Source organism: Spinacia oleracea, chromosome 3 (genome assembly GCF_020520425.1).
Source record: "Spinacia oleracea cultivar Varoflay chromosome 3, BTI_SOV_V1, whole genome shotgun sequence".
Taxonomy (NCBI): domain Eukaryota; kingdom Viridiplantae; phylum Streptophyta; class Magnoliopsida; order Caryophyllales; family Amaranthaceae; genus Spinacia; species Spinacia oleracea.
In genome coordinates, this window is record NC_079489.1 from 158,819,752 (window position 1) to 158,835,455 (window position 15,704).

Genomic DNA, 15,704 nt, shown 5'->3' on the forward strand with positions numbered 1-15,704 from the left:
AAATGAAATTACTAATTCAAATTGAGATTTTTTTTAAAAAAAAAATTCAGTTTTTGGTTGAACTGAATTGTATTGGATTGAGCGATTTCAAAACTGAAATAACCGAATTATTTTGAATACGATTGGATAAAAATCTCATCGTAAAAGCCTTTTGCGACGGGGCTAACAACAAAACAAAGACGGGAACAACGTAACCGTCATAAATGTCTTTTACGACGGGTTAACGACAAAATTTTCCATTAACGATGACTCCCTTTTATGATAAGTTCGCGACAGGAAGTCCCGTCATTAATCAACGATTATTGATCTTTAGCGACAAGATTTCCCGTTGTTAATGGTACAAATTTTTTGTAGTGGATTTAGCCATAATCCAATCCAAATCAAAAACCGAATGGACACTCCTAACTACTCCCTTTGTTCCTTTTTCAAAAGAATCATTTTGACTTTTACACTATTCTCGTACACAATCTGACTTGAATTTTAATTGATATATGAAAATCAAAGGTTATTAAGTATGAATCACACTGTAATGTATATTTTATATATATATATTTATTATTTTATAAAAAAATTAAAGATAATTAAAGATCAAATCATTTATTGATAAGTGTATCAATAAAAACCAATTAATTGTTGATAGCTAGTACTACCTATAATAGTGTTTGATGTAGGACAGTAGTAATAGTAGTAATAAGAGCAATAATTAAAATAATTAGGTAATAGGAAATGAATGTTAAGATGATAAATGATATATGGGGGCCATAACATTATAATTAAGGTAGTGGGATCGGACAATGCCCACAAAATTGTTGTCCACTTTATGTATGACAAACAACATGAACTGTCTCCCACTCTTTGTTTTGGTCGATCTTAATAAGATACAATACCTAAAGTCTAAGTCTAAGTGGGTTCAATTCGATTCATTCCCCATATTGCTTTCATTACTAACAAGTACTACTTGTATTTGTCTTGCCTCTAGTTACTTATTCAATGATTCAATGTACTCTTTCTATTTGTTCATTTATGTATTAATATATGAATACAAGTATGTCTAGAGGAATGCATTATTGAAAACCTTATAATTAAAATGCAAAAATAAAGAATTTTATAGGACAATATGAAATGAATGTGATTTTTTGAATTTTATTGTATTATCTCTCGATTTCAAATACGTAGGACAAGTCATTCCACAATAGTAATTTAGATCAACGATTCTCCTGTTTTAAATTTATCATTATAATTAATTGATCGAATTTCTAGAATATCCACATTTTTAAACTACAGTGATTAAACGAGTGTACTCGATTTCAAATACGTAGTACAAGTCATTCCACAATAGTAATTTAGAGCAACGATTCTCCTATTTTAAAATTATCGTTATAATTTATTGATCGAATTTCTAAAATATCCACACTTTTAAACTACAATGATCAAACGAGTATATTGACGTGCATCTGATAAGCAAAAAATCTCAATCTATGACCATTAGCGCTAGCTACACTCGTTTTTTTTTTTTATTGTAACAATTATGGAGTATGTCATTTTTTTAATCCGGGATTTACAACTTTATTCTATCATTGTAGAGTTCGCGATGATGATGATCTTTGTCCTTCTCGTTAAAAAAATAAGTCATTCATAAAACGGATTACAAAACCATTTTATATATAGGTAAGTGATCGAGATTCAACTTTCAAAAAGGTTTTTGTCATAAATCATAATAATACTGCTAATACCATAATTTTTAAATGGACTTGGTCCACTAAATTTATTGTGGATCATGTCTAAAAGAATATTAACAATTTGTTCATTTTGGCATGTTTATCATGATTATTATAGAAAATAATATTAAATTGGTGTCTTTGATACATGTTGTGCTTGAATAATGTGATTTTAAGTCACCATTCACTTTTAAAAATATATGGTTACTATGATACAAAAAATGGTTATTATATCTAAGAATTTTGGTGTTTCATTTATTATAGTCACTATATGAACAATAAAGGTCTCTATGTATGCAAAAAAAGGTGCTAGGTAAAATTATTGGTTTTGAGTCCACACTAATATTATTGTGGACCAGGTCCACGCAAGAATAATTCTTAATAATAATAATAATAATAATAATAATAATAATAATAATAATAATATGTTAGTACCATGTATGGTCGTATACTCGTATTGGATGCCAAGAATAGGATTCATGTGGATCTTTGCTTAACTAGAAAGTTTAAATGAGGAGGTGTGTCGTGTGTGTGGGGGCCTTTTAGCTTTTTAATTTTGTTTATCTTTTTTTTTCTTTTTTTTTTTTTCTTCTAAAACTTAATTCAACAACAAATTAAATAATGGAGTGTCGGCTGTGTGGGTGATGATGATAATGATGAGAAGTTAGGTCACCAACACTACATGATAAACCTAAATTTATCATTAAATCAACAAAATCATGAGTTATTTGATTGTAATCTTTCAATTGTTTCAATATTTATGACTAATCTTAATTACATTAGATATCCAATCAAAATGCAAAAGTGATCAACGACTCATCTATGAATATGCAATTGCACTTTCCACAACTTATGTGTATTATTCCTTTCTTTCCAAAAGAATATGCCTACCTTTTTTAAAAAAAATTATTCTTTATACCTTTGATAATATTAATGCCTATATTACTTGGTACTTTTATTTAATACAAAGTAGGTCATAACTATATATTCAGAGCAAATTATAAAAGGGCATTCGAACTTGTAATCCATACACACATGTCCTTAATCTTAACCGGCCGTTAGTTTTAGACTCCTAGCCAGATATATATCATTGGTAGTTTGGTACAACTCCTTAATTATTTGGTAAAAGATTTATCACAACACAATAAGAAACTACCTATATCGACTAACTTTTAAGTAATTTAAGTTAATTTTGCATTTACCTTATAATATTTATTGTACACCAGCCTTTTAAAAAAAATCGTGCCAAATTATTGCTCATTCAATAACAAATATGCTAACCCAAAATAGCTATATATAATTTAATTGAAAAAGACAACTTTTTCTCTCTGTATACTCCTTTATTAGCTCGCTCGCGTATCCTATTTCTTGATATATGAATCGAGATCTTAACTTCTAAAATAGTAACAAGTTAACAACAAATACATAATGAAAGAAAATTAAACTCGAACTTCTTGAAATATATAATAGAGATTAAGGCCCTGTTCGGCAAAATTAGCGGTAGCGGGTAGCGGTTAGCGGTTGAGTAGCGAGTAGCGGGTAGCGGTTAAAGTAGCGAGTAGCGGTGAATAGTAGCGGGTAACGGTTAGCTGTCAAGTAGCGGTAACTAATATGAGTGTTCGGTAAAAGTAGCGGTTGATATTATAAAAATAAAAATAAACGCAATAATATTATTTAAAACTTTATTATAAATTTGTCAAACGCTACCCGCTACCTTAAACGCTACTAATTTTAACGTTTGACAAAACCTACCCAACCGCTACCTCAACCGCTAACCGCTACCTAAATCGCTACTTTACCACACACTTACAAATTTTACAAGTAGCGTCTTGACTACGCTACCCGCTACCTCAGACGCTACCGCCGAACACGCCCTAAGCTTGTTTACTAAAGGGAAGGGATTGAGTCCAAGAGAAGGAATAAAATTCAATGAGTAAAATAAATAAAAGTATAGTTTATTATTGATTTTTGGTGAAATAAAAGTATAGTTTATGTATTAGTGAAATGGCATGGCGTGCATGCAGAAGATTATGTTAGGGTAGGTATTGTTCCAACTTTACGAGGCCATCAAACAATTATTGACTACTTTGTTTTATATTTTGTCTAATCATTTTTTATTAACAAAATAATTAATAATATTTGACATAGTCCCGGATAACGCAACTCATACAGTCACCAAGATTATCAATCAATTATTATTATTGTTACTATTATTATTATAATATGTTGATTATTGGTATAATTATCAATTATTTCCCATGATTAGGAGATCAGAAAAGGACGATGTTTATATATGTTAAGTATGGGTATGGCCACACTCGTCATCAAAGGAGAGAGTTTAATGTATAAGATCTAATGAGATACAAAAGGTCTTGCGCGCACAAGGTGTACAATAAATTTATTGTACACCGAGATAACTTTTACCCATTTTTTCGTAACTTTAATCTAGTTTTGATTAACTTTTATATTGGTAAAAAAAAGTTGATAGAAATGATTAAATGATTAATTTTATATATATATTATTAGTGGTTTTGAAGAAATATGTTTTTACTGAAATGAAAAAATGTATCACTAAAAAATAGATAACTTTTACACATATATAAGATTAACTTTTAAACATTTTGAGTTAACTTTTACTCCGGTGTACATTAAATATTGTACACCCTTTGTAAATAAGAATTTGTGAATGCGATATTACGTCAAAATCATATGAAAATAAAGAAGTAGCTTATTTGCTTGTTAAGTGATTAACTCTCTTACCTGTTATTAATATGGACACTCACATGTAGAACTGTCAAAAATTGACCCGACCCGAAAATCGACTTGAATCCAACCCGAAAATATTGGGTCCTGAACAAGATTTTGTGACATGTAACCCGATTTTATCTGAACCCGAGCAACCCGAAAAGTAATAGGTCAAAAGTCGACCGAACCCGTTTTGGACCCGACTGATTGAAAATATTGTATTTATAGTAATAAATGAGAATATGGGAAAATTTAAGCATAATAAACATGTTGTTTTTACTATTATTGTGTGGAATATGATTTTAATTTAAATTATACGTCATTTTATGCTTAAATTGACTAAATATTAACTTGTGTAGAAAATATTGTTAATTTGTGTCCATATTTTGTATTTATGACCTAAATTAATGAAAATGTAATGCGCATTTTAAAATCTCACAACCCATTGGGTCGACCTTAACCCGAAGGTTATGGGTCTTGAACAAACATTTGTAAACCCGAACCCGAAAGTGAACGACCAGATTCAACCCGAACCCGAAAATAATTTTTTTTACAACCCAACCCGACCCGACCGACACGTTTGGCATGTCTACTCACATGTGTTGTTTGAGAAACCTGACTTCGATTCTATGTTAAATATGGTTCTGGCCGCGCCACAAGACCAAAAGAAATCCCACCTTAAAATATATGACAATAACGGATTAGCCCCTAAGTTTTATTAAGCGATTATCTCTCTTACCAATATGAGATACTCACATATGGAGAAAGTATAAATCCATCTCAGATATGTTTTTACAAAAACATATCAGCCAACAAAACGACAAAATAGGCTAAAGGGCAAAATCAAAGTTTTTGAAAAATGGCATTTGTTTTTAAAAAATGACATCTGTTTTTGAAAAATGGCATCTGTTATTTGAAAAATGGCACCTGTTTTAATACTTGTCTTATCGATATGGGGTAAGATGTATTTACATCTCTGATATGGGGCACGCCGCCCTCCTCACATATGTTGTCTGAGAAGTGTATTCTTCAAAACTGTATCCTAATTTATCTAATTAAATAAATAAATAAATAAGAAAATTCAGCATCAATAATTTTAAAATGTTCATATGTTCTATGTTTCTAGTTTTATACGATGATTTTGAAAGTCCATTCGGGTGGGCCGGGCCTTAAAACAATCAATTAAGGTTAAGGTGCTAGCTTAAGACCTTTGAATTGAATTTCAAGGTTGATTTAATTGGAAAATACTTTTACTTTTGACATGTAAGGAAGTCCCCATTAGTGATAAATGGACCAAATTGCTGTCAAACGAGGAGGATTTTAATTTGTCAAAATATGGGTATTTTTTTATTTATTTTGTCATTGGTATCGCGCGTTAAGAAAACTAAATAAAATAAGACAATTTCAACAAAAATAAATAAATTATATATGGAGTATTTTGAAATTACTATACGAGTAAACTACTTTAATTAGTTACATAAGCTAAATTTTGCACACTTGGTGTCCCCTTTACTGAATTACTAACGTGCATGCGTACTTTAATTAGTTACATAAGCTAAGTTTTGAGTACTATAACAGTTTTACTAACGTGTGTTACGCACGCATCACGTGTAGTAAACGTTGTATGTAAAGATGGCACTGGGCGGAGAAGAAAACTTTAAAGGACTTGGTTTTCCTTATTCGAAATTATACTATTATACATTTACTACTAATTAATGTGAGTTATGCATGCATCGTGTGTAGTAAACGTTGTCCGTAAAGATGGCACTAACAGAAGCTCGTCACAACCCGACCCAACCTGAAATAAGCATGGGCCAAGATGTCACGACAAAAGCATGACCCAATACGAACACGTAGTCGTGGGCTGTATTTTATTGGAAAAACACGCTAAATTAAGTAACTTAGGCTAAGGCACGACGACCGGCCCGACATGAGGGCATGTGGGGTTGTGTCGTGTCTGAGCCGTATCTTTTGAACATTAATTCCAACCCGCCACATTACATGTGGGTTTATTGCTGACCGAGTACGATCATATATGCCCACTGCCGGTTGGCTCGACCAGAAGCACGACACAATTCATCCCACCACAACCATCTTTAATTGTCAGTAATAGTAGTATGAATGTTTTATCTTTTTTCTTTTGGTGCGATGAGCCACGAACAAAGACGGTACAAAATTACAAATAGGAAGGGGAATTTGAATATGATAGTACATTAGTACTATATATAGTATATGGATATAGTTTTATAGTTCCTTTTTTTTTTGACAAAAGGCTAGAATAAGGGATTAAAGAATTAGTTGTATTTGTTTGATATAGTTTTATACGAAGTACTAAGTACTCCCTCCGTCTCTTAATACTCGCACCGGTTTAACCGGTGCGGAGTTTAAGACGTTTGAATTGACTTATTAATTTAATGGTGTTAGTTGATAGTGGAGTATTTTTTTTAATATTGTTAGTGGGAAATGTGTAAGAGGTGGGGAGTGGTGAGTGGAGGGGAGTAAATAGATCTGCAGGTCCCTAAACTTTGCCAAAAGGAGCAGTTAGGTCCCTCAAGTTTCAAAAGGAGCATTTAGGTCCCTGCGTTTGGATGGAATCCGCTGCTTTTTGTTTTCCGTCACTAACGTCCGTTAAAATGCATTTAAATTAAAAGGAAACTAAATAAAAGGCACTAAACGACAAAAAAACAGTTACATTTACCATTTACCAATAATTAAATAAAGGGAAATTCATTTCAGTTAGCTTTTTACAAAAATATAGCCGTTGAGGCTCTCAAAAAACAGAGTATTTAACATTCCATGCACATCAAAACAACAACAAAACACTTAAAAAAAAAATTCTTTCTTCTCCATCTTCTGCTCTGTGTTTTTTCTCTGTTGCTCCACCATAGCTGACTCGTCTCAACATAAAAAGGTATTTTTCTGCCATTTTTTTGTAAATCTTAAGTTAGCTTATTTTAACAATAATTAAACATATTTAGGAATAAATTATTAAAACGTAATTTATTTGCAGAATGATGAACAGGGCTATCTCTTTGTTCAACAATGGTGATAATGAACACCCTAAGAGGTGCTACTGTGGATTCACAGTATCCATTCAAAAGGCATGGACAAAAGAAAATCCTGGAAGGAGGTTCATTGCTTGTCCAGATTATGATGTTGAAACAAACAAAAGGGGTTGCATTTTTTTTAGATGGATTGATGAACAAGAACCAACAACTTGGCAAACAATTGTCATACTAGGGTTAATGCAAGATAAACAAAGCCTTGCTGCTGAAGTTGATAGTTTTAGTACAAAACTCAGTGAAGCTAACAATTATGCAAGGAAGAGGGAGGCAGACTATGTGATGAGCAAGATGAGAAGACCTATTAGTGTGAAATGTGAAGTGTGGGTTGTAATCCTAGTGGTTCTGTTTTTTTTATCTGGTTTGTTTTAAGTTAAGTGGGTTAAGTGGGTAGGTAAAATGTAATGATCTGCACTAATGAAATGTAATGAAGACTTTAAATTCAATAAAATCTAACCTCATGGTCTTTTTTCTAATCTTCTAGCCATTGCAAGATCCTGCAATGCTTGGCTTGATATTGTGTGTCCTTGACTTGGTTGAGTCTGTGACAATGGGAAGTCATGTGCAGGGAAGGAGTAGATGGTTTGCTCACCCCCATGATCAGAATAGAAAGCTGCAGGAGGTCTTTGCCTCTGTGGTGTGGGGAAGTGTTGTGATATAGGCTGCATTAATTAAAACAAATTAGGAACAAGTTGGCTTCAATACAGTAAAGTAACATGTAAGAAAGAATTTGAGTATATTGAATGACTTACAGTAGCTATTCTTTGATACCCATTTGGGTAGGTATAAATACCCACACCCCTATTGTGCATTGGTATAGCTGAACTGGTTCTTGGGTGTTGTTGCTGTGGTGTGGTCTGCTCTGCAGTAACATGATTGTTGCTGTGTTGTTGTTGCTTAGGGGCATTCTTGCAACCCCTTTTGTTGTGGCCTATCACACCACATAAGCTGCATTTCATAGAACAACCTGTTCTCTTCAGCTTACCAGATGCAGTTACCTCTCCAACACCATATCTCCTCTTTGTTTTAGGTCTTCCATTGACCTTTTTCACCTTTGGAGCCACAACAATGCTATCAGAAGTAGGCCACTCTTGAGGACCATTTAAAGGATCTAACAAAAATTCATATGCCTTCATGTAGGTCTGTTTGCAGAAATATGCATTGACATATTGTTCTGGGTGGTCTACTTTATTCCATATAGCAACAATTGCATGTTTGCATGGAATCCCACTCACCTACCATGCATTGCAACTGCAAGTATGTTGGTTCAGATCCACCACATACTTAACCTGTGTTGCACCTTCTCTTACTCCATAGCAAAACCCACCATCCCAGTATGCATTCCAACCCCTAGCCCAAATTTTGTGTTTCTCTAACTGAATTTGGATCCTAGGACACAACATTATCTCCTTTTTCCCAATGAAATCTCTTTTCTTATGCAGTCTTTCCATCAAACCCTCTCTGATATCTTCCAACATGGTAATAATAGGCTTGTGCCTTGCACTCAAGATGTATGCATTAAACACCTCACTCATGTTGTTGTCTACACTGTCACAACAAGATAATGGAGTGTAGAATGCCCTACACCATTTCTTGTAGTTCCTTTTCAGTAGGTCTTCAGCAGCTTCATGTGAAATACCCCTCATTACTTCAATGTTTTCATTGAAGTGATTTACTGTGTTGCTTTTTGCAATAGTCCAAAATTGTTTTCTGTACTCTAAACCACCTCCAAACACTCCCCTAAAGTTACAGTACACATGCCTTGCACACACCCTACTTTCAGCTTGTGGAAACACATTTGACACAGCAGCAAGTAAACCCTTTTGTTGGTCAGACATGAAAGTGTACCCTGCTCCTTCACTAGTGCCTAAATCAGTAGCTAGAAGTTCTAGAAACCATCTCCATGTGTCAGTGCTCTCAACCTCACAAACAGCCCAAGCCAAAGGGAACATTTGATTGTTTCCATCCCTCCCTACTGCTACTAACAATTGACCCCCAAATGGTCCCTTTAAGAAACATCCATCAAGTGATATGAAAGGTCTGCATCCTGCCAAGAACTCTTTCCTAAGTGCCTCAAAACACAAATACAGTCTGTCAAACACATTTGCATCCAACTTCAACTTCACTGTGTTCCCTGGATTGCTTCTTAGTATCTCAGCTGCATACCTTGGGAGTAATGCATACTGCTCTTTGTATTCACCAACAATGAGTGCTTGACCCCTTCTCCTAGCCCTGGCAGCCTTGTCTTTGCTCACCCTTATACCCTTTTCTAACCAAATGGTTTCCTGAATATCTTGCACTCTCATGTAAGGGTTAACCTTAAACAGATTCTGGTAGTGTTCTGCAATCCAATGTGAAGTCATCTTCTTAATGATAGGTGTCCTACCACAAGTGTGCTCACTGACAAATGTTTTCACTGTAAATGACCTTCTTCCTCTCTCCCATGAAGCCCAAATTCTCCATTTACAACCTTTATCTTTGTGCTCACACTCTGCACAAACCCTAGTGGAATCATTTTTAGAAAATGGAATGTTTCTTCCTTTATCAATTGAATAATCTATGATTGCTTTCCTAAATGTCTTTGGATTCTCAAACTGTTGCCCAACATAAAAAGTGGCTTCCCTCTCTTCAGTTTCAGTGTCGTTTTGCTTCTGTTTCCCTCTCCCCCTCTTATGGTGTTGTGGTGCAACTAAGTAACCAACATCATCCTCATCTTCTGACTCACTAGGGCTGTCTAAGTCACTGTATCCATCAAAGTCATCCCCCAAATTCAGACCACCTTCTACTTTACTTTCTGCTAGTTTTTTCAGCATTACTAACTCCTCAAAATAAGCCTTTTCCCTTCTCATATCATCAGATATCTTAGACCTAGCAGTGGCTAACTCATCATCACCTTCATCTGTACCCTCTGAATCATAATCAATTTCAGGTTGAGGCACATTTTGAGGTTGAATATGAGGTTCAGGTTGAGTTTTAGGTTGAGTTTCAGTTTGTTTGGGTGGGAGTACTGTAAAAGGTGGTTCCACATAATCAGAATTTAAGTCAACCACATCAGTATTCAACAACTCAAGGAAGCTACCTCTCCCTCCTCCCCCTCATGCACTCCTGTTTAGGTTAAAGTTGTAGGTGGGTTTGATTTTATGTTCAATGTATATATGAATGCTTTTGTATTCAAAGAGTAAAGCTAAGAAAGGGTCACAAGTACTACTATGAAAACCTAAAAACGTAACCCCATTCTTGAATTCTTTCCTAGGGTCCCAGAAATGTACTTTCTCTATATCATTATAACCTAAACTATCCACTAATTCCTTAACATATTTGCCATCTGCATTCTCATGGATGTAATCAAAGACATCCACCCTCCCCCCACTATAAACCATATCACCTTGCACAACCCATTCACCACCATGATGCACATATATGCAAGGGTTCAAAGTCAAATCATCAACATCATCTGATCAAAGTTAAAACAATATCAATTAAAAGAACAAAACTTTAAGAAATCAAACCAAATGAAAGCTTGAATAACAACACAAGAGATAACAAAAGGAAACAGTTATCTTCATTCATTCATCATGATCATTCCATTTGAATTTACAAAAGGGTAGGCTTCAACCCTTACATTACAACCTCAATCCACTATTGAGGGAGAAGCCTACGGTTAAGTATAAACTACTGTCATAGCAGTGACAAATACCAAAAACCAACATTTGTCACCTTCCACAAAAACCAACATTGCAATGACAGTAGTAATGTAATTGTCCTTGAAAATTAAAAATAAAAAAAGCTATAAACAAGCTGGATCAACAAAAGCTTAACAAAAGAGGGGCCACCACCAGCGCCACCACCACCCACCCTGCATGGCCTCCACCACCAGCTACTCCTCCTCTTCCTTGAAAAGGAGGGGGAAGCCGTCAAAGTAGACGGTCATGTCCTTGTCCAACCAGGCGTGGAAGTCACGACCATCATTGTCAATGATGTCCATGATGACCCACTCACGCAGCCATGCACGGTAGCATCCTTGAGGGTAGTGGTATGGGAGGCGGTACCGCAGCTTGGCCCACCGACGCCACTGCTTGCACACACTCTGCACAGCAGACTGCCCCTCCCAGTCCAGCCTGGGGAAGATCTGGGTGATTAGAACGTCCTGATGATGGCAAAGGGGGTGTGCCTCCCTTAAAGCATGGGCTCCTAAAGTCAAAGTAGCGGCCAAAGTCAATAAAACAGTAAGTAAACCCTAATTATTATACGGAATCTAGATTAAAATACTTCTAAATTAAGAAACAATAGTTTAAAGAAACACCATTTTCAAGAAAATGCAAGCATCAATTCGAATTAATCAAACTCTGTTTTTTATTTAAGTGAATCAAAAACAGTAAGTGAAACCCTAATTACTACAAAATCTAGTTTAAATTAATTCCAAGTTAGGCAACAATTGTATAATTTAACATATTAAACACCATTTTCAAGAACATGCAAGCATCAATTCGAATTAAATATTGGAAAGTAAAAACGGACGAAACCCTAATTCCAACTTCAATTGATAAATTATGCGAAATCAGCCCACGATTGTTTAAATTAACATATAAAACACCACAATCAAGATAATGCATGCACCAATTTTGGGAAAAAGTTACTTAACAAAAAAGCCCTAATTTATCATGGCTCAACTGCAAACATTTATTGAAAAAAACCGACAAATTGAATGAAAATACCTTCGTCCCATCTGGATATTCTTGTTCTTGTTCTCTTCCTGGTGAGACCTTCCCACTTGGAATCAGCAGACCTTTTGTTTGATACGCAAGAACCCATTTTTTTGCAGAAAACTCAGAGTAATAACTTCTAATTCTCTTAAGTGTTTGAGTGAGTAAATGGCAAAAAGACAACTGAGAGTGAAAATGGGGGGGGACCATATAAATAGGAAGTGAAAAGGGGGGAAATAGGGTTGGGAACAGTAAAAAATTACCGCCAAAACATTATTAGGAAGGAACCAGAAAAAACGAGGGAAGTTGGAAGGGTTTCCACGTGTACACATTGAAAAAGTAAGTTGAAAAGGCTAAGTGATTGGAAAACGCTTATTTTCATCAAAATCATCTGTTTTCAATCATTAATCTACGTGTATATTAATTCTCCTTTTATTTTAATAATTTTTAATATTATTAAATGCATTTTAACGGACGTTAGTGACGGAAAACAAAAAGCAGCGTTTTCCATCCATTTTGAGGGACCTAAATGCTCCTTTTGAAACTTGAGGGACCTAACTGCTCCTTTTGGCAAAGTTTAGGGACCTTCAGTACAATTTACTCGAGTGGAGGGTGTGAATTTTTAAATAATTTTTTTGTAAAGAATAGGGGTATAGGTGGGGTAGTAGGTAAGTGTGAGAAATAATATAATATTGATAAAAATTTCCATTTATAGAGGCGGTGCAAGTATTAAGGGACAACTCAAAAAGGAAAGCGGTGCGAATATTAAGGCGACGGAGGGAGTAATACGGAGTAGTATAACAGAATTGAATGACAAATATAGGTAGAAGATACTACTCCCTATTCCCTAAAGGGATATGTAGTTGAAATTTCAAATCCGTACACTTCTAGAATGAATATAGTATTACATAACAACTTAGATTTATAATAGTAATTACTTCTAATTAGACTTTACCTAATCAAATGTAAGTTGTATCACCAGTGACGAATGACGGCTATCCTCCATCCATAATCTATATAATGATATTTAAGAATGGAAGGATAACTCGTGTTGCCTGGAAATTATGCAACCTGTCCACAAATTAAGCACATGAAATTAGACCAATTTCGCTGACGCTTTCTCAATTCTAGACCTAATAATTTACTATATCCGGCCCGTTGGCCCGACCAACACGAAAAAATAAGTTCAGATAAGTGAAAATCAGGTGAATAGAACGCAGCCTAAGTACGTATGTTTAGATCAAAGTCTGAACCGGGCCTAAAAAGTTCAAAAAAACTTGTTTTGACCTTAAAGCCTGCACTAAATTTAAGCATTAAGCATGAGTTTTTGTGTTAAACTTTAGACTGACCCGAATTCTCAGCTAACACTTTTTATATTCAAACTGGTTATGAATGACCCGACCTATCGACTCAATTCGAATAAAAGTTAAGTGCGGATTTACGTAGTTTAAAAATATGTTTTTAGATCAAAGTATAAGCCTGACCCGAGAAACTCGATCCAATGTTACGAGATTGCGTATAAGTCTATATGTCTATGTATTCAAGTTCGATTCGACCTTAATTAGGTCTATTAGGGCTTATACCAAATTAGTTTCACTACTAGAATTTTTTGTCATTAATGAAAATCCAACAACGACGAGCCAAAAATTTCTTGTAAATGTCTTTTGCGACGGGGTTAACAACTAAATAAAGACGGGAACAACCGTCGCAAATGCATTTTACTACGAGATAACGACGTGATTTTCCATCAACGACGGCCCCCTTTTACGACGGATTCGCAAGAAATCTCTTCACTATTGGCCTCTAGCTACGAAATTTCTTGTAGTGTCTTAAGTACTTGAAAATATTATCGTCGTATATGATCGTAATGGATAAGCTCACCAAGAAAAAAAAGTCAATCGATATGCTGATAAAATAAAACAAATAATCAAAGTATAAAGGGATATTTGTTTATTTAATTATATGACTATATTGGACTATTGGTTTAGGTTTACGTATATCCTTTAAAATGATTGGAGGAAGGCTCCGTAGTAGTTGAGGCCGTACCAATTGAAAGAAAGAAGTATGTAACTTGGAATTGACTTTGACACATTAGGATTTGGTCAAAGGAGAAATGTCTTCAAAATGATGATTTGTAATAATTACTGGACACTAATCATATTAGGTGCTTACTAATCTACTTATACCAAATTTGAATACCTCTTTTTTTTAATAGTACTACTTTTGTATATCTATAACCAACCTAAGTTCGTGGAGTTGATAGGAAACCCACTTTGTGACTTGAAGGTCATAGGATCAAACCTTATTAGCTAAGAAATGCTTGAGAATGACTCAAACGTAAACCTGCGTAGCTGGTTAACCTGCGACAATAGATGTTGGTTTACTAGAGTCGTCATTTATTCTTACCTATTTACACATAAATAAGTAAAAAATTGTATACCAACAGTAAATATACAACCGCGTCCCTTAAAAATTGTCCTTTACACAGAGTAGCATTTATTTTTTTGTGTCATAAACTCACCAACCTATACGGAGTAAGAAACTAGATAGAAAGTCGATCATGTGAGATTTTATTAGACTCGGTTAAAAGTATCTTAGATTTGACTTTGACATATATTAGGATTTGGTCAAAGGAGATATGCCTTCAAAATGATGATTTGTAGTGTAATAATTACTGGACATTAATCGAATTAGGTGCTTACTAATCTACTTCTACCAAATTTGAATAACTTTTTATTTTTTTTAATAGTACTTAAATTTGTATACCAGATGGATACCATCATCACAACTACGATACACGGAATATGTAGTTTTTGTGAGATTTTGTTAGATTTGGTTATGTGCATATTTTTACATTTAAATTACCTCGTACTAAAAAAAATAAACGTATAAAATTGTACTTCATAGATATTTATTTTTAATTCGTGTCTTGAAAACCATAAATTCTTTAAAAAGACGAATGAAATAATCTTTATTGTACACCACTCAAATTATTCAAATGTTATGAGTATTTATATATTTATAAATTTATGTCATATCCGCGTAACTCGAAGAAGAAGCAAGGACATCTAGAGGAATTTCAGCGTGGTGGTTCTTCCGTCAATACCCACTCTAATCTGCCACGGTGCCACCTTAACATAACAAATTTGTAGATATTTTAAAATTGCAATATGGACCTCCTTTTTCATTTTATAAATAAATGATGTTTAAAAGGTAAGAGCTAGATTTGGTTATTGAACATGATAGCCCGATGAATATAGAATTTGAATCAAGTTAAAAAGATTTAAAATTACGATAATAAAATATTATATTTTAACCTTGTATTCGTCGTTGCTCAAATTTTGTTTATTCACTTCTTAATTTTCCTTGCTTGTTCATTTGCCCTCTCATACCAACCCAACATTGACCCCTGATACAATGTATCTCACTCAATAACGACAACCCGTTCTAAAATGACCTTTTTACAATCCGACTAG

The 15,704-nt window shown here is 34.3% G+C and overlaps 1 protein-coding gene across 1 annotated transcript; it reads right to left on the bottom strand.

The window, feature by feature from the left end:
• Window positions 1–7,982: 7,982 nt before the first annotated feature.
• Window positions 7,983–8,661, bottom strand: LOC110797822 (uncharacterized). The gene is made up of 2 exons (XM_022002941.2): window positions 8,278–8,661; window positions 7,983–8,187 (listed from the first exon to the last, which is right to left on the bottom strand). The coding sequence occupies exons 1-2, from the start codon at window positions 8,659–8,661 to the stop codon at window positions 7,984–7,986; spliced, it is 588 nt and encodes a 195-aa protein (XP_021858633.2). The 3' UTR covers window position 7,983.
• Window positions 8,662–15,704: the final 7,043 nt, after the last annotated feature.